Raw genomic sequence first — 22,251 nt, 5'->3', positions numbered from 1 at the left:
ATTCGAGGACACAAAAACAAAAGGGGGAGATGGCTTTGTCTCATGAGAGTTATCTTCTTCTCTTCTTTCTCTTTTTATTATTTTTATTATTATTTTTATTCTATATATATTATATATACATGCACGATTGTTTGCTCCTTCTTTATACATATATAGATATATATACATATACTATAATATGCATACACGCACATATATATATTTATTAATATATATACATACTGTACATATATACACATATCATATGCATGCACATGGTTATCTAGATATGACCTTCTTGTACCCTTATTAATATATATGCATATTATATACATATTATATACAGACACGTATCACTTATATATAAAATATAAAATATATATTTATATATACACACACTACATATAATTATATACGTATACAAATATTCGCATGCATATGTAGATATACATACATTTATATATAGTACATATATACTATATATATTCAACCGATAATATATATACAAACTATAAGTATATACACACGTTTACATACGAATATATATATCTCCTTGTTCACTCATTTTTGTCTGTTTCTCTCGAAAATGCAGCGCTTACGTTTGAATCTTCATTTTTCCTGCCAAATATCGAAAACATCGAAATCGGTGTAAAACTATACAAAATAACGTTTATATATATATATATATATATATATATATATATATAAATTTCACGAAACATAATATATTTATTATACGAAAATATATCAATATATACATGTCATCACAGTCCGACCCGAAAACCAAATTTTTTTCTATAATTAAGCCCAAACCCATTTTTTTAAGCGGGGTTGGACCGAGTTTTGGGGTCCACTTTATATATATATATATATTATATGTGTATATATATACATATATATACATATATAAAAGCTCTTCAAACTTCTTTTAGGTATTTTGTACCAATTTCTTTGTCGTAGTTTATGCATACATGTAAACCATCAATTATAAAATCCCTTAGTACAAATCCTAGATTATAGATTTAGAGTTTAGGACTGATTTTGGGTTTAAATTTAGTATGAAATTGTTAGAGTTAACCCACCATATATGTACCAATTTGGGTTGATAAGGGTTTAAGCATTTGACTGAAAAACTTTGGTTCTTTGTTGAATGGTCTAATTATACAAAATATGATATCATAAATTAATTCTCTTTATTTATATGTGTTCTTCGAAAGAGATTGTTTTGGTAATTATTCTCGATTTTCTATGTAAAGGTAATAATTAGATAATAATGTTATCTCCTCCATCTTTTTAACCTATAAATTCTCTATAATTGTTTTTGTCATTTGATATATTTTGCAATTCTTGTCTTACATTATTCTTCTCATTTAATTCTTTTTTATCCTAACCTAATCCATAAACCAATTTTAAAATATTATACACCACATCCCAAATAAAATTCTAAACGTTTAGGGTTTATGATTGATTTTGGGTTTGACTTCAGTCTGAAATTCTAAAGCTAGCCCACCAAATCTTTACGATTTTATACCGAGAAGCAATTTAGAGATAAATAAAATAAATTATAAACCTTAAGTACAAATCTTTATGAATTTTGTTAGGTGTGAGTGTTTCGGTTGGGGAAATAGCTGCAAATATCATTTGACTGCTACAAGGACTTCTGATGCTACCCTCGAAAAAAAAATTAAACAAAAAACACTCTTTAACATGGTAAAAAACACAAAAACCCTCAAATATTTATGAAAAGACCAAAAACCCTTGTGTTAAATTTTGAAAAAAAACTGAAGTAAAAAAAAAGAAAAAGAAACGACTGTGAAATGGTGAAATAGTAGTGTCTCTCTCTCCTCACTCACGTCTTCTCTCTCTCCTCACTGACGTCTCAGTGCTCTCTCTCTCCTCTAACTCGCGATTTTCTCCCTCTCTCTCCTCACTCGCGTCTCAGCACTCTCTCTCTCTCCTTTAATTTAGACAAGGAGAAGATTATCCATTGTGTAAGCCCGACGCTCCAAACCGAGGGCAAAAGCGATCACAGTCTACATGATAGAATAGAACCCTAATTTCTGGAGCTGTTATCTTTCAGTTTTCTGAAAGTTTTTAGACTAGAGGTTATAGATGAGAGAAGCTAAGCAGTAACAGTTAGTGGTCAGTTGCATATGTCTGAAACCATGGGAAGAACTCGGTGGTAGGTTTGGTTTGGAGTTCCTGAGTTTTCTGGCGGATCTATGTCGGAGGAGGCAATTCCATGCAAATAGGTAAGGAAGGTGAAGAAGGTGATTCGAGTTCCTCCTCTATGAATGAGCCTTCTTCTCGCCAATGCACAGAATCTCTTGAAAGAGAAGATTCGTCCTTCCGCTGTGATGGTGGAATTTGTGAGGAGGATTTCTAATGACTGGATGCATTATTGAGTCCAAGTTTCTGGAAAAAGCTTATGTCACACGGATTATAGATCATAGATATTGTAAGTTTACACGGTCACATGGTCACACGGTCACATGGTCACATGGTCACACGGTCACATGGTCACAAGGTCACACGGTCACATGGTCACATGGTCACATGGTCACACGGTCACACGGTCATATAGTCACATAGTCACACGGTCACATAGTTACATGGTCATAAGGTCACAGTGTCACACGATGATATTTGGATAATATTGCTGACATATTTTATTTTATTTTGTAGCACATGGAAGAGGCGATGTATAAACTCCGAACCCGCATTATAAAGCATCCCATGACCTATATAGGATGCAACTATTTGGTGTGTGATATAATGTTCATATAGTTGATCAATGCATAAGTAGAATCGGCAGACGTGACAACTTTGGACGATCTAGAATCACACTTCAACGGAAGAAGAAAGCATGAACTTTTATTTCTCTAAATACTTTGTTTATATTATTTTGAACCCTAACTATGATCTCTTTTTGTTTGTTTGGTAGTATCCTAAATTATGAATTTTTATTTTTGGTTTTTGTTTATTAAAAACCTGGACTTATTTATATTTTAGAGAAAAATCTAGGTTGAAATTGTTGTAGGAAAAATCTAGGTTGAGACCAACGAATACAAATCTCTACCACTTTTCTGACGAATTTTTCGTATGGATTCCATAACATATTTCGATCACAATAGATCACAATGGATCATGAACTGGTCACATGATTCGATCTATGAGTTTTTTTCAATTTAATCACTATGGATGCTTTCGCATCTCTCATATGTCTACTTTTGTATTATTTTTAACATTAAAATATAGACTATGCGATTTGTGGTATTGTTTTTTAACATAAATATGAACTTTTTAATGTTTTACAAAAAATTCTGGGTTGAAAATATTGTAGGTAAAAATTTGGGGTTAAAAATTGGGAGAAAAAAAATATAGGTTTAAGAGAGAAATCATATAGGATTAAATATTCAACCTGGGCCCCACGTTAAAAGCAAAAAATGGAAATAATGATTGTGGGCCCCATAAAACACAGAAATCTGGAGAAATTCTGACTCTTCGTGTGGGTTCCACAACATATTTCGGTCACAATGGATCACAGTAAGTCACAATCTTCAATCCATGCGATTATTGTCAATTTAATCACTCTACAACGTCACATATCTCTCATAAACCTATTCTATATTGTTTCGAACATTAAAATATGGTTTTTACGATTTTTGTGTTCCAAAGTTGTTCTTCTAAATGTGTTCCTATATGTTTCATAGTGTTTTATGAGTACTTTTGACAAATTTGGTATATTTTTTCTACAAACCCCTTAAAATATTTTGAAATTTTCTCACACACACTATATATTTGATATAGACTCTGATATACCATCCTGAAGCTTAAAAATTAAATTTTGGTCTATATTTGTCAACACATTTCGGCCAGGGTCACAGTCGGTCACAATGGTCACACAGTGCAAAATTGTATTTCGGTCACATGGTCACATGCCGGTCACAATGGATCACAACAATGACTCATATAAGTTAACTTATTTAATATGTAACAGAGTCACACATATGCAAAAATACATAGAAATTATTGGATAACTAAGTTTACTAAGAATTAGTTTAACACATTATGATAGAAAGGTTTTAACACATTATTATACAAACATAATACGACACGACGTTATTATATAAAGGTTTTTGAACATTGTTATACAAAGATTTTTTAACGCTTTACATACAAATACAGTACAACATTATTATATAAATTTCGTCTCTTTCTTCACTCCAAATTAAGCGTTCTCTCTGACGTTGCCGATGTTGATGTTTCCGCTGCATAATGGATTCTCTTTCGGCCTTCACTAGAACCAGGATACCGATTTTATTTAGGTCTCCCACATTCCCGTTTCTCTTCTACTATAAGAGATAAAACCACAAGATTTGCAAAATATGGGTTGTGACACCCGAATCCTGTATCCCGTGAACAGGATATGCCACATGGACAAAACATTAAAATATAATAAAACCAAAAGTACGAGAAATTTAAAATAACTTTTACAGAACAATACGCAACGGAATAAACACATCACACGTCTCTTGAAAACACATGTCCAAAACATAATTAAACACAACCGTCTTCATATGGAACCTTGTTCCACAGTCCGAAACACACGAAAGGAACATAAACATTCGTACATGATGTCACTTTTCCCCAAGTCGTCGTCGCCGCAAGTGCGCTACTCGTGCTCCTCGGGATCTGAAAAATTCAACAACGGAGGGCTAAGCATAATGCTTAGTGAATGGCTCGGATTGAGCCCGGAGAGCCCATTCTCATGGAGAACGGTGCCAACTAATCTTTCAATACAAGAATTTCCTTATTTTATCCATTTAATATTTGCTCAATAATCATTTTTAATTCATTATCATTATTCCATGCATTTCTCATACCTGACAGTACTGACTCAAGTCGTCAACCGGCACCATCAGATACCATTTCCTTTCGGTCTCATCTAGTACTGACTCAATTCGTCTACCGGTACTAGATTTCACCCTGCTTCTCTGTAATAGTACTGACTCCACATCATCAACCGGTACTATTACAGAGACGACCACACAGATTCACTAGTACTGACTCCACGTCGTCAACCGGTACTAGCTTCACTACACATTCCCATGACGGTACTGACTCCTCTTCGTCGACCGGCACCGCTATGGAAACGTCCACACAACAACACGAGTACTGACTCCACATCGTCAACCGGTATAGTGTTACATTTCGGTAATAGTACTGACTCCAAGTTCGTCAACCGGTACTACTACCGAAACCATCCCCACACCAGTGCTGACTCCAAGTCGTCAACCGGCACTGGTTCCATATCCACACGTCCCCGTACTAGTACTGACTCACGCCGTCAACCGGTACTAAGTACGGGTTCCATTACTCATTCAATCACATGCATTATCATAATTATATATCCATTATATCTATATTACCATTTCCGAGTTTTTCTCTAGATTTATCCTTCGTATTCACTTCGGTTTGCGGTTTAATTCCTTTCCTTTTATGCACTTCTACCTTTTTCATATTCATTCGACATACTTGATTTATCCTAGTTCGTTTGATTACCATTTAACACCGTATTACAGTTTAATCCATTTGAATCTATAGTCGGGGTTGCAGCCATTTTGAGGTTTGTCTGGACCGGTCGATCTACGAGTAGACCGTCCGGTCCTCGCATCTGCATCTGGTTCGGTTTTTAGTCTTGGACCGTTCGTTCTACCTGGTCCAGACCGGGCGATCCAGCTCATTCGGACCCTCCGTTCTACGTGGTCCAGACCGGGCGGTCCTGCGCACTCGGACTGTCTGTTCTCTCTTGTTTCTCAGACCGGGCGGTCTAGGTCCTGCTGGAACGGTCAACCCAGCTCGTTCTACATGTTCGTTCTATCTTGTCCCAGACCGGACGGTCTACACACGGAGACCGGACGGTCTGGAACCCAGAACTTCGTCTTCCTCACGAGATTCAGTCTGATTTTTTGCCATTTTTGCCCAAATTTTGATCCGATTTCAGTTCTAATTGTTACCCACTCAATATTTAACATTCCTAGATGCTTACCTCTTGCAGAATCACTAGTCTACACCATAAATCATGAAAATAGAATCTCACAAACACAATCCAAACCACTCACCTCGGATTCCTTGTGAGAGGTGTTCTTCTCCGAGCTCGTGCGAACTCTCTAGGTTGTTTCACGTCGTGAAACCTCCCAGTAACCTTCAACGCCCGCCCCTCTAGGATTCTCTGAGCTCGTTTTGTCTCAAATCTGCTTCTCTCGCTCTCGCTTCCTCTCTTTTTCGAATTTCAGATTTCTGAGCATAGATGACCGACTTGGCCTGTTGGAGGGGTTAAAACGACGGATTTGCGTGAGGTTTCTGGCCAGGGGGTCCGTTCGTGTTGCGCACAGGGATGGCAGCTGGTGGCACGTGGGGTCGGGATGTCGCGTAATAATCACGGCCGAAAGGTGGAAGAAAGTCTGGAATTTCGGAAACTTTTTCCCCCAAACCCCAGACCATCCGTTCTGGTGTTGGTCCATCCGTTCTGTTTCGCGAACGTGCAGACCGTCCGGTCTGCATCCTGGTCTGTCCGATCTTGACCGATTTTTCATCTTTTTCTCCGTTTTTCGCTGGACCGGTCGGTTTACCTCTAGACCGATCGGTCTAGGTCATTTTTTTCTTCGTTTTTCCGACATTTTCGACGTGTTCTAGCCCCACTTGTCCCTTGATTCGATGTTTATGCCAATTACCTTATATTTTAGACTTGTTTTACCCTATTTTATTTCCGAAATTAAATTAGATAATTTATTCGGGAATCGGGGCATTACATGGGTCATCGATGTTCCATTCACAACAATCAGGGGCTCGTCCATCATAGCTGTGGAAAATACAATTTAAAAACGAAGATCAATTCGACCATTTTGAACAATGTGATCATGTGACCATGTGACCTTGTGATCATATGACCATGTGACGTGATAATGTGACTATGTGACCTTGTAATCATTTTGACACATGTGACTCGTTATCCTAATGACCCAAAAAAAATATGTGACCAAGTGATCGTGTGACCGTATAGGCACATTGAAAAAACATGTGACACGTGTGACTATTGTGCACATTGTGACCTTTGTGACCCGTTTACAGTTTGTACATTGTGACCTTTGTGATCCATATACCCGTGCTAACTATCGTGATAAGTAACCTGTGTGGCCCATGACATACATGATGCTTTAAACATTCCTAAAATGCATATACGACAAAATAGCAACAATTAGAAGAAAAGAGCCGCAAAAACCACCAATGTATATAAAAAATCGACATTTTGACAGTAGCTTACATATTTCTAATTGTCTCACTGATTTCATCTTGATTTCCCCTTGATTTCGCCCAATTTCGTGGGAATTTTAAGACAAAATAGCAAGATGAAGAGGAGAGAAAAACATATAAGAGAGAGAGAGCTTGGTCGAGACTAATGGTGGGAGGAGAGAGAAACTGAGGAAAAAAGAGGAGGAAAGAGAAACCGAAAAAGAAAGGAAGGAGATAAAAACTAGGGTTTCTCTAGGGGAGATTTATTTTAATTAAAAAATTAAATACAAAATAATATTATAAGGTTATTTTGGTAATCTAACAATAAAGAGGGTAGATTAGAAGTTTTAATTTTTTTTTTTAAAGGAAGGTAGGACTAGAAGTCTTTATAGCACATTTAGGGTATTTTAGAAGTTCTCCCATTTCGATTCGGTTTTCAGTCTTAAATAACGAACAACCAAATTGATTCTATTTCTTTGTTACGAGTCAGATACACTTCAATCTCTTTCAAGTGTCACTCAACCCACCTCGTTTTACTCTCCCTTAGTAAAACCCCTAAAACACAAGAAATTCTATCAGCTTGCAGACACTTTGTGTGATGCACACACCATGTGTCACATTAGACTCCGTCTAGAACCTATGAGCGATTTGTCTGTTGGTTTTCATTCTCTCTTTATGCTCAATCTGTTTTCGTCACTGTTCTCTCATGTCTCAGACTCTCTCTATATACAGTTCTACAGATTGTGTATCCGTGTTTTCTCGAGAGATCCCATTTGCTCCACTTTTTGTCTCACTCCAATTCTTTAATGTGAAAGCCCCATGCTTTCCTTTCTCCAATGATTTTCCCATTCTCTTGATTTCCTATGTTTTTTGCCCATGCCTGTTTGTTATAGTCTTTTCATACCTGGTCCTGCATTTTCCTTACTCCAACATTCTCTCCCTTTTTTGACTTTCTGTTTGAACACACAAAACACTCATAGGGAAACAACAACATATAGTGTTTATCCGAAACAGAACATATTTAGTTCACATATAAGGTTTAGATAAGTTACATCAGATGAAATAAGTCACGCAGTACTTTAGACAGAAACCCAAGCACATATTAGATCTTTCTCAAGTCTACTTGATGAAAACCGAACAGAAGTTCGAACTCTAATCTGCTTGTTCTGACGGATCAATAGTAGGCGAACGTTCTTCTTCTTCTACATCTTCAGAATCCCTTTTACCATTATCATCATCACTGTGTTCTTCCACTACCTTTTCTTTTCCTTTGCTTGAAACAGTTGCAGTCTCTCCCCCTGCGTGTTTAAACAGAAACTCAAAAAGTTGGAAGAGGAAAATGAACAAACACATACCTGATCAGAGTAACTTGCTGACAATTACTCTGAAACTCCGCATAAAGTGCATATTGTTGAGCCCGAATTTGACTAAGCAGCTTGGTGTTTCTCCTCAAGGATTGTTCCACTTGCAACAATATACGGTCATGCTTCATCAACTGAGTGAAGGTCTTGCTGTTCAGTTGAGCTTTACTTAGCCTTGCTTGCTGAATTCAAGTTTCAACTGAGAGGGCGTTGAATCACTTCTGTAATTTCTAAGTCAGTCAGAATTTCAGGGCTCTGCCGCACAATCAGACTCTGAATGAGACATCGATAAGGCAGAAGAAAACGAACTCTCAGATCAGCAGCTCAGGAAAGAATGTGGTTGTAGATAATGCATCCCATATTGACCTCTTCTTTCACCAGACTTATAAATAAGCAGAGCAAATTCATCCTGAATCACATTGGATCGTCGTGTGGGCAACCAATTAGTTTTCCCAATTAACTGCATTACCCGGCTTCCAAACTTGAGGTCTGAAATATATATCTTCCCATTTCGTTCTGCTACATATTCACCAGTGAGAGCTATTTCCATATCCTCAAGTGTTGCATCAAAAGGAAATGCCACCAACCCTTGATCCAGATTTTCAGGTGTATAAAACAGCCTGTTGATGATCCCTAGAGAAAACTCAACAAACTTCCCTCTCACATATGTCCTGTAGTACATAGGATCACCAGAGATGTCAGGACTTTGAGTGAGATTAGAGTAGAATTCATGCACAAGTACTTTGCTAAAGGAGAATGCATATGTCAAGGTTCCAGTAAGTTGTCGCTCTTCAAACAAATCTCAGAATCTGTTTTTCCGAAAATCCATAACATTCATATTCCTCTCAGCTATCACTTCTACTCCCTTGAATTTATCAAACCTCTTCTTGGTTTCAGAGGACAAGAATTTTTCAGATAAGTGTTTGACACTTTTATCACCTTGTTCAGTAGTGGATGCAGGAGGTTGGGATATTCCTCTAGAGCTTACTCCCTGAGCAGTTCGTGACGTCTTCTGTACTTTGGTTCCTTTGGTGACCCGTGAGATCTCCTTCACTGAGGTTGAGGTAGCTTTCCGTTTCTTAGCAGTCTTCTTCGTCTTAGCTCTCTGCTGAAGAACAATTAACGGACTATCAGAGTTATCAGAACTTATAGGTGCGGGCACTCTTTCTGCATGAGATTGGGTCTCACGTTCGACTTCCTTTCCTGTCTCGTCCTGCATTTCACCAAAAGCATCGGTGACTGTGCGTTCTTCACTTAGAGTGTCTCTGCCTATCTCTTTTTCAACTTCAACTTGTTCTGTAGGTTCTGTATCTTCTTCCCGATTGAGGGCCGCTTCCATGCTCAACCCTAAGTCTTCAGCAGTTTCTTTGGCTGTGATTGTCGCATCCAAAGATGTATCCTTTGTCACATTCTCCTTGGTTTGATCCGGACCTTGCGAGCCACCTTTCTTTATTCACGTGGTCAGAGGCATCACATCGGAACCAGATTTCTCTTTTTCTTCTGCTGGATTTGCAGCATCATATGTATTCCCTCCATATTCTGCAATTTTTCAACAATTTCATATAAGTTAGGGTTACCTAACTCTCGTGCTTGTCTGGTGGTAGCGCGTGTTAATCGTCTCTCTCCTTGTCTAAGAACCTTTCCTGCTTTCTTTTCACCATGATCGTAGATTTCAAGCGAGACTGAAGTTTTTCTTACTAAAGACAACGAGAGAGAGAGAGAGGGAGAAAGAGAGAGAGAGACTTGAACGTGGGTGAGTTAGATATGCGAGATATTAGGGCAGATTTCAGTAACCGCTCATAAAAAAAACTGAAAATTTCAAAAGTTTCGAGAAACCCTAATAATTTAAGTTCCCGTTTTGTCACAATTGGGCCTTTTCATATCACTAAACCATCTAGATATTCAAAGGCCCCCCTTATTTAAAAAAAAAAATAGAAACCAAAAATTATATCAACATAAACGGATCAAATGATTAGGTCAGAAGTACATATCACGGAGATGATTTAGTCTCTGAAACGATCCTTTCAGTCAGTTGCACTTCACATTCTCAGATGCTTCTCCAATCAATACAGTGTTAGAGCATTTTTTTAATAAAAAAATTTCCAGGTTCAGAACTTCTAGGACGTTGTATCAATAAAGACTTCCCACCATTTAGATCCAGACTATCTCTTTTAGAGATATACTCATATAGGTGCAATTTTCTATCACCCACAGCGGAGTATTCAGAAACCTTTTTTTTTTAAGGTTCCTTTTGCCCTTAGACCATCATATGGAGCTCTGTTTCACAACTTAAACCCGAGCAACTCATGAGTTTACTCATGTACCTCTTTTTGAATAAGCATGACAGAGGAGTACCAGAACGTGTACCGAACTTACTATATTGATGAGATACTTCTGAGGAATAGTGAAGCACTTCTGACGTTCATTTTCATCTCATTGACTTTCTCATCTCTTGTAAAGTTTGGATCTAGATTGTACCGATGATCCATAATTCATGAATTGTAGTCTCAACTCATGAGCAGCAAATGTTCCTGCACATTTTTAAAACATTGGAACAAAGAAAACTAGAGTTTCCCCACACCAAGGAATTTTTATAGGCAAACAAACCTGTTTATATCAAGAGGTTTAGTAAACATGTCAGTCAATTGTTTCTCAGTTGAAACATACTTAATTATTAAGGATTCCTTTTTAACTTGTTCTCGCAAAAAATGATGTCGGATTTCAATATGCTTAGTTCGAGAATGTTGGACAGGATTCTTTGAGATATTTGTGGCACTAGTATTGTCACAGTGTGCAGTAAAGGAGGATAAATTGATACCGTAATCGGAGAGCATTTTTCGCATCCACATGAGTTATGTGCAGCAGCTTACTAAGGCAATGTACTCGGCTTTAGCTATGGACAGAGATATAGAGTTCTGTTTCTTGCTGTGCCATGCCACCAGGTTGTTACCAAGGAAGAAAAACCTCTAGAAGTACTTCGTCTATCGTCAGCATGACCTCTCCAATTTGCGTCACAATATCTTACCAGTTCGCAACTTGTGTCCTTCGTATAGCGCATGCCATATTCCACAGTTCCTTTAACATATTTGATAATACGTTTCACTGCCTGTAGGTGGGACTTCTTAGGATTAGCATGATATCTTGCACAGATTCCAACGCTCAAGCAAAGGTCAGATCTACTTGTTATAAGGTAGAGTAGACTTCCAATCATCTCTCTGTACAGTTTCGTGTTAACATCTTCCCCATCTTCATCACGTATCAACTTCGTTGTAGTAGACATTGGTGTTCTAGCTGACTTGCTTCCCTCTAGCTCATCAAATCGTTTGACTAGGCGAGCATATTTTCTTTAAGATACAAACATGCCATCTTCCGTTTGCTTAACTTGTAGCCCGAGAAAGAAATTCAATTCACCAAACATGTTCATCTCAAATTCATCCATCATCGACTTTACGAATGCATCCATTTTTTGCTGTGAGACAGATCCAAACACTACGTTGTCAACATAAACCTGAACTACCATCAACTCTCCATCTTCATTATAAGTGAATAAAGTCTTATATACTTCCCCTCTTTTGTACCCGTGCTCAACCAAGAATGATGTGAGTCATTCATACCACGCACGGGGTGCTTGCTTCAGTCCATATAGTGCTTTCTTCAACCGAAACACGTGATCGGGATAGTGAGGATCCTCAAAACCCATTGGTTGTTCAACATGAACTTCCTCTTGTAGGACACCATTAAGAAATTCACTCTTAATGTCCATTTGATAGAGCTTGAAATTCAAACTGCAGGCAACACCGAGAAGAAGTCTGATGGATTCCAAACTAGCTACGGGTGCAAACGTTTCATCGAAATTGACTCCTTCGACTTGTGTGTATCTTGAGCAACCAGTCGGGCTTTGCAATTTTCCCATGTTCATTCGTTTTATTTTTGAACACCCACATGGTTCCAATCACATTTGTATACTCAGGTTGTGGGACCAAGTACCAGACATCATTCCGTGTAAACTGTTCGAGCTCTTCTTGCATAGCCCGAACCCAGAATTCATCCTTCAGAGCATCACATACCTTTTTTCGTTCAGTTTGAGAGTTAAAGCAGACAAATCGGACTAAATCCTTATAGTTGATTCGAGCTTTATCTCTGGTTTGTCGAGGTTCGTGCATATCCCCAATAAGATCTCCTAGAGAATGATTTAAAAGCCCATTGATTAGACCAACTCATTCGATTGCAATGATCAGTTGTCCCTATTGTATGCCATCAACTAAGGGCTAGTCTAGCGTGTGACAACCCAGAGTACCGTAGGAGGGCGGGGAGTGATCGCCGGTGTAGAGACACGGACAAGGGGCGGCTCTTGACGAGCTTCTGGGTAGAGGATGAATCGAACACACCGGAATGAGAGAGATCCGAGGGCTGTATAGGTATGGGACTATACAGTCTAAGATAACATAAAAAGAATTAGTGGGGCTACTCATAGCAACAAGGTGCACCTACCTTTTTGGTTGACTATCCCGAGAGAACTCCAAAGTTAAGCGTGCTGGCTCTGGAGCAATCTCAGGATGGGTGACCTACTGGGAAGTGTCTCGGTATACGTGCGAGTGAGGACAAAACACGCTGAAAGGTCCCGGGTTGCTGTGTGGGGGCAGTTTCAACAATTCGTAGCGGTCACAGGTTGTTACAGATGGTATCAGAGCCAGTACTCTCCCAGTACGGTGTGTTTCGAGGACGAACCAGGCGGAAGCTGGTGGGCCTATGACAACCCAGAGTACCGTAGGAGGGCGGGGAGTGATCACCGGTGCAGAGGCACAGACAAGGGGTGGCTCCTGACGAGCTTCTGGGTAGGGGGTACAGGGATGAATCGAACACACCGGAAGGAGAGAGATCCGAGGGCTGTATAGGTATGGGACTATACAGTCTAAGATAACATAAAAAGAATTAGTTGGGCTACTCATAGCAACAAGGTGCATCTACCTTTTTGGTTGACTATCCTGAGAGAACTTCAAAGTTAAGCGTGCTGACTCTGGAGCAATCTCAGGATGGGTGACCTACTGGAAAGTGTCTCGGTATGCGTGCGAGTGAGGAAAAAACACGCTGAAAGGTCCCGGGTTGCTGTGTGGGGGCAGTTTCGATAATTCGTAGCGGTCACGGGTCGTTACATAGCGATCCTCGTTCAGAGGTTAGGTTAGGAACTGACTGAGATATAAATTGAATTTCCCACTGTCTTACCTCTTTCTTAGACTGACCACCAATCCCAATTCCTAATTCGGCTCTGAAGCCTGGAACTCTTTCAAAAAGAAATGAGATCGTCACTGGTGCTTGAGATGTTGATATCAAATCATCAGATTTTTCATCACCTGAGCTCAGTTCTTCTGTGTCATCTTTGACTGTGGGTCCAGACATCTCCCCAAGAGTTTCTGAGATATCTCGAGAAGTACCTGGAGGCAGAAAAATGCTCACACTACCCTTTGAGAATTCTTCATCGAATACAACATTTGTGGACTCCATCATCTGTACGCCGTTGAGCTTTTTGCATAACCAAAAAAGATCTCTTCATCACTTCGTGCATCCATTTTTCCGAGATACTCTCTATCATTCAACATATAACACTTGCATCCAAACACATGTATGTACTTGAGCAGTGGAGATCGTCCTTTCCAATGTTCGTAAGGAGTTTTCGACATATCACGGCGTAAGTAGATGCGATTTATCAAGTAACAGGTTGTGCTCATAGCCTCTACCCAGAAACGAGTAGTGATCCCTCTAGCATGCAAAATTGATCTAGGCATTTCCTGTAGCGTTCTGTTCTTCGTCTCAACCACCACATTCTGTTGAGGAGTTTTGGGTGCAGAGTACTCATGCGAGATCCCATGTATATTGCAGAATTCCTGAACCTGAACATTTTCAAATACCCTGCTATGATCGCTCCTAATGCATTCAATGCTTCCATTTCCATTCTTAAGTTGTAAGAAAAGATGTTGAAATGCAACACAAGCTTCAGATTTTTCCCTCAAGAAACGAACCCACGTAAATCTGAAATAGTCATCGACACACAAAAGAACATACCACTTCCCTCCAAAACTTTCAGTTTGCATTGGACCCATGAGGTCCATGTGCATAAGTTCTAGTATATGTGTAGTATGTATCTCCTCTATCTTCTTGTGTCATATGCGAACCTGCTTTCCCAACTGACAAGCTTTGCAAACAAATTCATCACTATGAATTAATTCTGGCATTCCCCGAACTACCCCTAACCTAGACAGCTTGACCAAGGCTCGTATGTTAATGTGCCCCAGTCTCTGATGCCACAGCTCCATCTCATCTCTTTTTGCTAGCAGGCAGGTCTGGTCTGCAGGTGATTCTGTTGTGTCCACCAAAATGTAGCAATTGTTCGAGTTCCTTTTTCCTGACAAAACACATTTGTTATTTATATCAGTAACAAACCAACCGTTTTTTGTGAACTTAACCGCATGCCACTGTCGCACAGCTGACTGATGCTGATGAGGTTGGCTTTCAAACCCTGCACGACCTTAACGTCTGTTAGCCTTGGTAATCCTGCACCATCGAGTGTTTCTTTACCAAGGATTTTTCCTTGTTTACCATCCCCAAATATAACGTTGCCCCTTTTGAGTTCATTGTGAAATCCCTTAATAGGTCTCTATTTCCTATCATGTGTCTGGAGCTTCCACTGTCGAAGTATCAGCTCCCAGTTCTGCAGTCATGCTCAGTTGTGTAGGCTACATTGCAAGTCAGGTCTGACGTTTGGACCCATTTGAGATTCCATGGAGAGTATTGGTAAATGAATGAAGTATACCTGGGTGTATTTCTACTTCCATTCACATATAAACAATTTCTCCTGATGTGTCCTTTCCGTCCACAATGATAGCAGCTCCGTGTTTCTTGACTTGTTCAAGGATTTCTCCTTGTTGTCTGTATTGACTGAGGCCTTCCTCGCATTAATCCTGGGGCTTCTTGGTTAAGATCCCCCCAGACAGAAATTTGAGCAGGATGAGGTTTTCCATGGTAACCGAGTCCAGAATTGATCTCCAGCACTCCTTCTTTGGCTGAGCAAATAGTCCAATTTCCCAGTTCCGCTACCCAGAAGGTATAGATTCTTCTTTGTTTCTTCCAACTGACACTTCACCTGCGATGCTTCCTCTTCTTTCCGAGCTAACTTCTGCTGGGTGTCTGTCAGTTGTACTTGTGTCTGTTGAGATCATTCATCAACTGTTGTTTTTCGCTTATCAGTAGTTTACTCATTTTTTTAAGGAGATCTTCTTCAGTAACTTCTTCACCATCACTGTCGTCAATCTGATCCTCTCCTTCTTCAATGACACCGAGAAATGCCACAAAATTGGTCATGTCATCGTCGTCACTGTCACTCTTTGTGTCTGACGCTTCATTCTCATGTGTAATCAATGACTTCCCTTTTTGTTTTATGCATTTCATCTTCGTGTGTCCAAACCCTTTGCATTCGAAGCACTGGATTTCCTTTAGATTTTTCAGCACACTTTCTCTTCGTGTGATACTTGTCCAATGTCGTATTCCTTTGCACTCTAGACATTTGCCTGCTTCTTTATCATTCTGTGTCCCAAGTCCTCTTTTTGCCTATCTAAAAAACCTGTGGAATTTTTTTACGATAAGAGACATTTCATCCTTCAGCTCTTCTTCAGGTGTCTTTTTGTTCCCAACGGTTGTCCGACATCAGATTCAGTCTCTTTTTCTTTTATCTCAGGGACATATAATGCAACTCCTCTTTTAGATTGTACCGATGATCCATAATTCATGAATTGTAGTCTCAACTCATGAGCAGCAAATGTTCCTATGGCCTCCTCGAATGTGATGGTATCTAAGTTGTTGATTCCTTCAAAGACTAAGATCTGAGAAATGGTACTTAATTGGCAGACTGTTCAGAAGCTTTTTCACAAGTTGATCATCAGTGATCTTCCGACCAAGTACACTTGCTTCATTTGACAAGGCACTCAGTTTCCCACAGAACTCTTTTACATTATCGTCTCCCATCCTCAGACGTTCGAACTGAAGGTCTATCATGTCTAGTTTGTTCCTTTTTATCTTGGATGTCCCTTCATGAATGAGTTCTAGTGTATCCCATGCGTCTTTTGCAGTTTGACATCCTTGAATTTGTTCAAGTTCTTCATGATTGACACTGTTGAAGATGATAGATAGAGCTTTCTGATTTAAGGTTGAGTCCTTCTTTTCCTGAGTTGTCCATTCACTCCATGGTTTCGGCTTTGCCACCCCATCGACAGTATCAGTCGGTTGGGTCCAGCCATCAGTAACAGTATTCCAAGTATCTTCATCCAATCCGCGAATATACGAGCTAATTTTGACTTTCCAATGCTCATAGTTGGTGGAGTCAAGCATAACAATTTTCCCAAGAGTTTGCAGCTCTTTGAATCCTTCCATTGTGTGAATTTGGACCGTACACCGATATGAGAAGAAAGGCTCCTACGATCAGTGACCTGCTCTGATACCAATTGAAAAAGTATACTCACACAATATCTTGAATAAAGAACAACCAAACTGATTCTATTTCTTTGTTACGAGTCAGATACACTTCAATCTCTTTCAAGTGTCACTCAACCCAGCTCGTTTTACTCTCCATGAGTAAAACCCCTAAAACACAAGAAATTCTATCAGCTTACAGACACTTTGTATGATGCACACACCACATGTCACACTAGACTCTGTCTAGAACCTATGAGCGGTTTGTTTGTTGGTTGAAGACTCCCCATCAGATGTATCTTACACTCATTCAGAATGACTCTCAGCAATACAGAAAAACTCTCATCATTTTCATTCTCTCTTTATGCTCAATATGTTTTCGTCACCGTTCTCTCATGTCTCGGACTCTCTCTTTATGCTCAACAGATTGTGTATCCGTGTTTTCTCGAGAGGTCCACTTTGCTCCACTTTTTGTCTCACTCCAATTCTTTAATGTGACCCATGCTTTCCTTTCTCCAATGACTTGCCCATTCTCTTGATTTCCTATGTTTTTTGCCCATGTCTGTTTGTTGCAGTCTTTTCACACGTGGTCCTGTATTTTCCTTGCTCCAACAAAAAGGAATTGCAGGATTAAGTTGGAAACCAGAAAATGGAAATAGCTTTCAGAAAATTGGAAACTCTGGTTCATTTTAACCTGATTCGATTCTTCAAAGCTTGTTGCAAAAGATAATGGCGTCGGAAGAGAGAAACCCTAATTCCGAAACCCATCTTCCCCCGAGCTCCTGCAGAAAATACTAATGAAGCTTCAATGGGAATCGCTGGTGAGATTCAAATCCGTCTCAAAGGATTGGAGAATGATGATCGAGTCGGAGCAGTTGGTGGAGCGTCGCATGAGTCTCTGCCCATACCGTTGGCTATGGCTATGGCAATACCCCTCGCGTCCACCGTGATGCTTTCACTCTATTCACAAGGGGTCGCGCTTGGGCTGAAACAACAATTTTCTTTTATTTTATGTACTCTTTTTTCTGCCGGTATTGATATTAGACTTCTTCCACTAGTAAGTTTTATTTCCTAGTTATCATGGGGAGTTATTTTTTGTGTATTTTTAAAATGTTAAGGACTCTAGATTGAAGTTTCTTTTTCTTGAAGTTTTATTTCCTAGTTTTGATTGAAGTTTCTAAATAGAGGTGTCAATTAGACCGGTCCAACCCCGCACTCGATCCGAATGTTTCAGATTCAAACTCGGATCGGCCGAATTTTCGAGTCAAATAAACTAAGTTTGAAGTCCGATCTTATAGAATCCGGATTCGTATTGGGTATGCACACCCACTTAATATATATAAAAAAAAATAGATTTTTAGGTGTTTTTAAATTTATTTTAAAAAAACAAAATCGGGCTTTTAGATCAATCCGAAATCTGTCGGGCTTAGTCCGATAAAACTCAAAGCCCGATTTAGACCAGACCCAAAAACTCGAAACTTTTCGTGCCTATATTTATAAATCCGAAACCCGATATTTTTTTGGATGGACTCAGTCAGATTTCATGCTTAGGGTCCAAATTGATATCCTAGTTTACATGTAGACTAAAATCGACTTGGCCTTTAACAAAAAAAAAAGATGGGAAAAATTGATTACAATGAGATTTCTCAAGTTCTTGACTGCGCCAACAATCTCCCAGAGATTGCAGCCGCAAGAGCTGCTGTAAAGTTTGGATCTTTCGTCAAGGAAGAAGCCATTTGCTGAACTATCACCTCCGGTATTATTTCCTTCTCCCTCTTCTTCTCTTCACCACTTTGAACCACATCAATACCCGCCTTGTTCGACCTGCCATGGCTCAGGGTTTCGCCCCCCGAAGGGTTCGGGCTCGGGTGATTGTGGGTCCCCTCATAGGTCGCTACCAAGAACGACGGATCTTCCACACTTCTTTGCACCTGAAAAGTGACCCGAACACGACAATTTAGAGCCTTGAGAGTGTTGAAAAGTTTGTACCACAAGTTTCAAGTTTAGTTTCCAGTATTCATTACCTTCTTCTTGACAGGACACGATGGAGCGAAAGAGCATCTGAAGTAAGCTCGAGGGGACGGGTTATCTCTCGTTACCTTTTGCCCGTATTTCCTCCATTGATATCCATCTTTCACAGTCTGCGATATTCCACAAAAACACGCGATTATTAATCAAAACCCGGCTTTGGAGCATAAACTCTGTTGACCGAAGATCTCAATCAGCGAAAATGCTTACCAAGCTTGTATCAGACATATCTGCAGGCACGTGAACCATGGAAACCTTAGATTTTCCAATGCACTCAGTGACTTTTAATGATGGATGATGATGATGACGATCTTCTTCGCTGGAGCTACTCTCGGTTTTTCCACTACCGAGTCCAATCGTGCAGTCTACAAACTCGTCCATATCGAACTTTCTTTTCCTTGTCGATTGCTCTTTCTGGTTATCTCCTGAACCCTTTTTGCTCAGCAGCTCCTTCAAATGGTTATGTAGAGCGTAGTAGTTCTCGCAGACAGTGGCTAGCATCTCGCTTAGCTTTTTGTTCTCGGTGTTAACCCGATCTAGCTCCTCCTTCAACATTCTAGTGCTCTGTTCAAACCCAGAAGACCAAAACTCACCATTAACACACAAACACAAAAAGAAAGGAAAAAGCTTGCACCTTTACTATCTTCATAGCATACAAGAAACCACTCCCCATGGAACTCAAACCAAGCAGACTTATTGGACTGAGATCTTATCACTGAAGCACATGTGAAAATTCTCCGGTTCTAACCCAGAACAATCCTATATGTTTCCAAATGTTGAGCTAAACAGCTATTGAAATCCTAAATTTCACTGCCATCAGTAAGATGTAAATGAAATCCTATGGTAACCCTTTTCGACATATATGAGATTTCGATTTCTGGGTTACTCACTTATAAATTTCGTGACATCTACAGCTTTGGGAAGAAATATAGTATGGTAACTTAAGACATGAACTCGGATTTGTTCGCACAGCAGGTGTTCGATGAAAGAACTAACCTCGTCTTCTGCCAGCCACGTCCTCTCCATATCTGCAGAAGCAGTGTCCGACTCTTCCCTCTTCTGCAGCATAAAGAAATTACGCAATCCAAGATGAAATCAGCACAAACCCAGTTCGATAAAAACCGAACGAAACGACGAAGAACTCCGAAATTGGGTTTCGCATAAACGGCGAAATTCTAACTCACCGGACGTTTTCCGGCGAAATCAAGCTCTAGAGGGTTGGTATTGAGTTCGAGGGCGGTGTCCAGATTCGATGAACAAAGAGAGCAAAGTCTTGATTTGCTTGCTTCACTCACAATTTGGGTCGAGTGATTGAGAAGCTCTCAAGTGGTTCATGGCGGTATTTATAGAATATAAACTACTAGAGAGAGAGAGAGAGAGGTTATGGGAGGAAGGTCATGGGAAAGACAAGGCAATAAGCTGTCTAATTGAAGACGTGAACATCATATGAAAAACTTTTTAACGTGTCTGAAATTTCCGTAACGAATCTTGGTCACGTAATATTATATTTAATTATATTGTTTTAAATTAATAAAATACAATATAGTTTGATCTGTCTAGACCGTGTGAAACATTAATCCAAAGCCACGTTTTATAATTTATTTTATATAATATAAAATCATTTATTTTTTCTTCTCTAAAACAATTAGATACTTCATTTCTTCATGCGCGTGGAATTTGTGTATATTTAGTATCACATTTCGAATATATATATGAATTAAAACTTTCATGTGTGTATGTAAATTCGATCTTCACCAAGTGATTCCATTCCCATATATATATACACACATTGTTTTAATAAATTAATTTGAATATTTTATAGATACCTAACAATCTTAAGGTCTATTACTTTTTCAAAGTGTAGAATTCTTCGAGACTACGAATTGTTAGTTTTCAAAAGCATGTTTTAATGAAGGACAACACGGTTCGTGAACTAAAACCATATATTTCGAAATTATAAAATAAACCGAAATTCCAAAATGTTGTCTATATCTTTTTTTTTCTTACATGGGTAGCAACAAATCAACCACTTTGCATGCCGAAATATTTGCCTGAAACTTGTTTATATATATGATATCGGAACTAGAAATATTTACAAATGAAGGTAATAATATTATTGTTATATATAAAATTAATAAAAATATATCGTATAAAAAATTTTATATAGAGATAAATTTAATTTTAGTATGGGACATTTAACAGTTTTGTGTAAAATTATATAAACAAAATTAAAACATTTAATCAATCAAAGGAGTTATGTGCCCCAATTCCTTTCAACATAGGTCCGTCACTATATATATATTGGGTGATGTTGAATAAAAAAAAAAGAAATATTGATATGAATTTTATGTTGGTTTATACAAATCAAACCAAAAAAACATTATGTGTTCAATATAATCGGAGAAAAACATGTACCAAACAAACTAACAAGATAATCGAATCAAAGGCAACCAAACAATATTGTTTAAATATAGAAATTTGGGATAGTTTTTTTTACCAAACCAAAAATGGTTTGATACACTCTGAAGGGGCATAACTAAAATTAAAAAATAATAATAATAAATGGTTATAGAAATGGTGAATATGATAAATAATTCAGGACGATGCATGCAAATAAAAAAATCAACAAAGTCGGCGGGGCGAAGAAATCGGTACATCTTTACGATGATTTTGTATCTTTTCTATCAAATGATCCAATACGAACTTTCCTTTGGCTTGACTCATTGACTCGGGAGGTCGGCAAGATTATATTATTTATTTTGTTTTCATTTGTCACATATATTGTTTTTAAAAAAAAAAACAAAAGAGTGATTCGAAGTCGGGATTACTAAAAGGGCAAAATAAATATAAATTTGATTTTTAATTTTTAAAATAAAATTCGCAAGACTAATCATGATCCAAAATGCAATGGGTAGCTCAATATTTGATGCTTCTAGTTCTAGTAATTATTTGCTTCAGAAAACTCTCATAGTCACTTATTCCATAATTCCACAATAACACTTCACATTAATAATAATAATAATAATAATAATAATAATAATAATAATAATAATAATAATAATAATAATAATAATAATAATAATAATAATAATAATAATAATAATAATAATAATAATAATAATAATAA

General features: G+C 38.5%; 1 protein-coding gene and 1 long non-coding RNA gene across 2 annotated transcripts; both read right to left on the bottom strand.

Annotated features, from left to right (window-relative positions):
* Positions 1-17,149: 17,149 nt before the first annotated feature.
* On the bottom strand, positions 17,150-18,365 carry LOC104819954. The gene is made up of 2 exons (XR_772887.1): positions 17,791-18,365; positions 17,150-17,688 (listed from the first exon to the last, which is right to left on the bottom strand). It is a non-coding gene; the product is annotated as an uncharacterized LOC104819954 (long non-coding RNA).
* A 198-nt stretch (positions 18,366-18,563) lies between these two features.
* On the bottom strand, positions 18,564-20,508 carry LOC104819953 (WRKY transcription factor 18-like). The gene is made up of 5 exons (XM_010550277.2): positions 20,309-20,508; positions 20,121-20,183; positions 19,335-19,688; positions 19,121-19,237; positions 18,564-19,027 (listed from the first exon to the last, which is right to left on the bottom strand). The coding sequence occupies exons 2-5, from the start codon at positions 20,148-20,150 to the stop codon at positions 18,743-18,745; spliced, it is 786 nt and encodes a 261-aa protein (XP_010548579.1). The 5' UTR covers positions 20,151-20,183; positions 20,309-20,508; the 3' UTR covers positions 18,564-18,742.
* Positions 20,509-22,251: the final 1,743 nt, after the last annotated feature.

Source organism: Tarenaya hassleriana, unplaced genomic scaffold (genome assembly GCF_000463585.1).
Source record: "Tarenaya hassleriana unplaced genomic scaffold, ASM46358v1 Cleome3, whole genome shotgun sequence".
NCBI classification, from domain to species: domain Eukaryota; kingdom Viridiplantae; phylum Streptophyta; class Magnoliopsida; order Brassicales; family Cleomaceae; genus Tarenaya; species Tarenaya hassleriana.
The sequence above is the reverse complement of the archived record's forward strand: the minus strand, read 5'-3'. Positions and strand labels throughout refer to the sequence as shown.

Excerpts from the sequence above, each read along its gene's own strand:
- LOC104819953 (XM_010550277.2), bottom strand. The coding sequence starts at position 20,150 with ATGGAGAGGACGTGGCTGGCAGAAGACGAG. Across the intron at positions 19,238-19,334 it reads ATATGTCTGATACAAGCTTG|ACTGTGAAAGATGGATATCA; the intron begins GTAAGCATTTTC and ends GGAATATCGCAG. Across the intron at positions 19,028-19,120 it reads CGTGTCCTGTCAAGAAGAAG|GTGCAAAGAAGTGTGGAAGA; the intron begins GTAATGAATACT and ends GTCACTTTTCAG.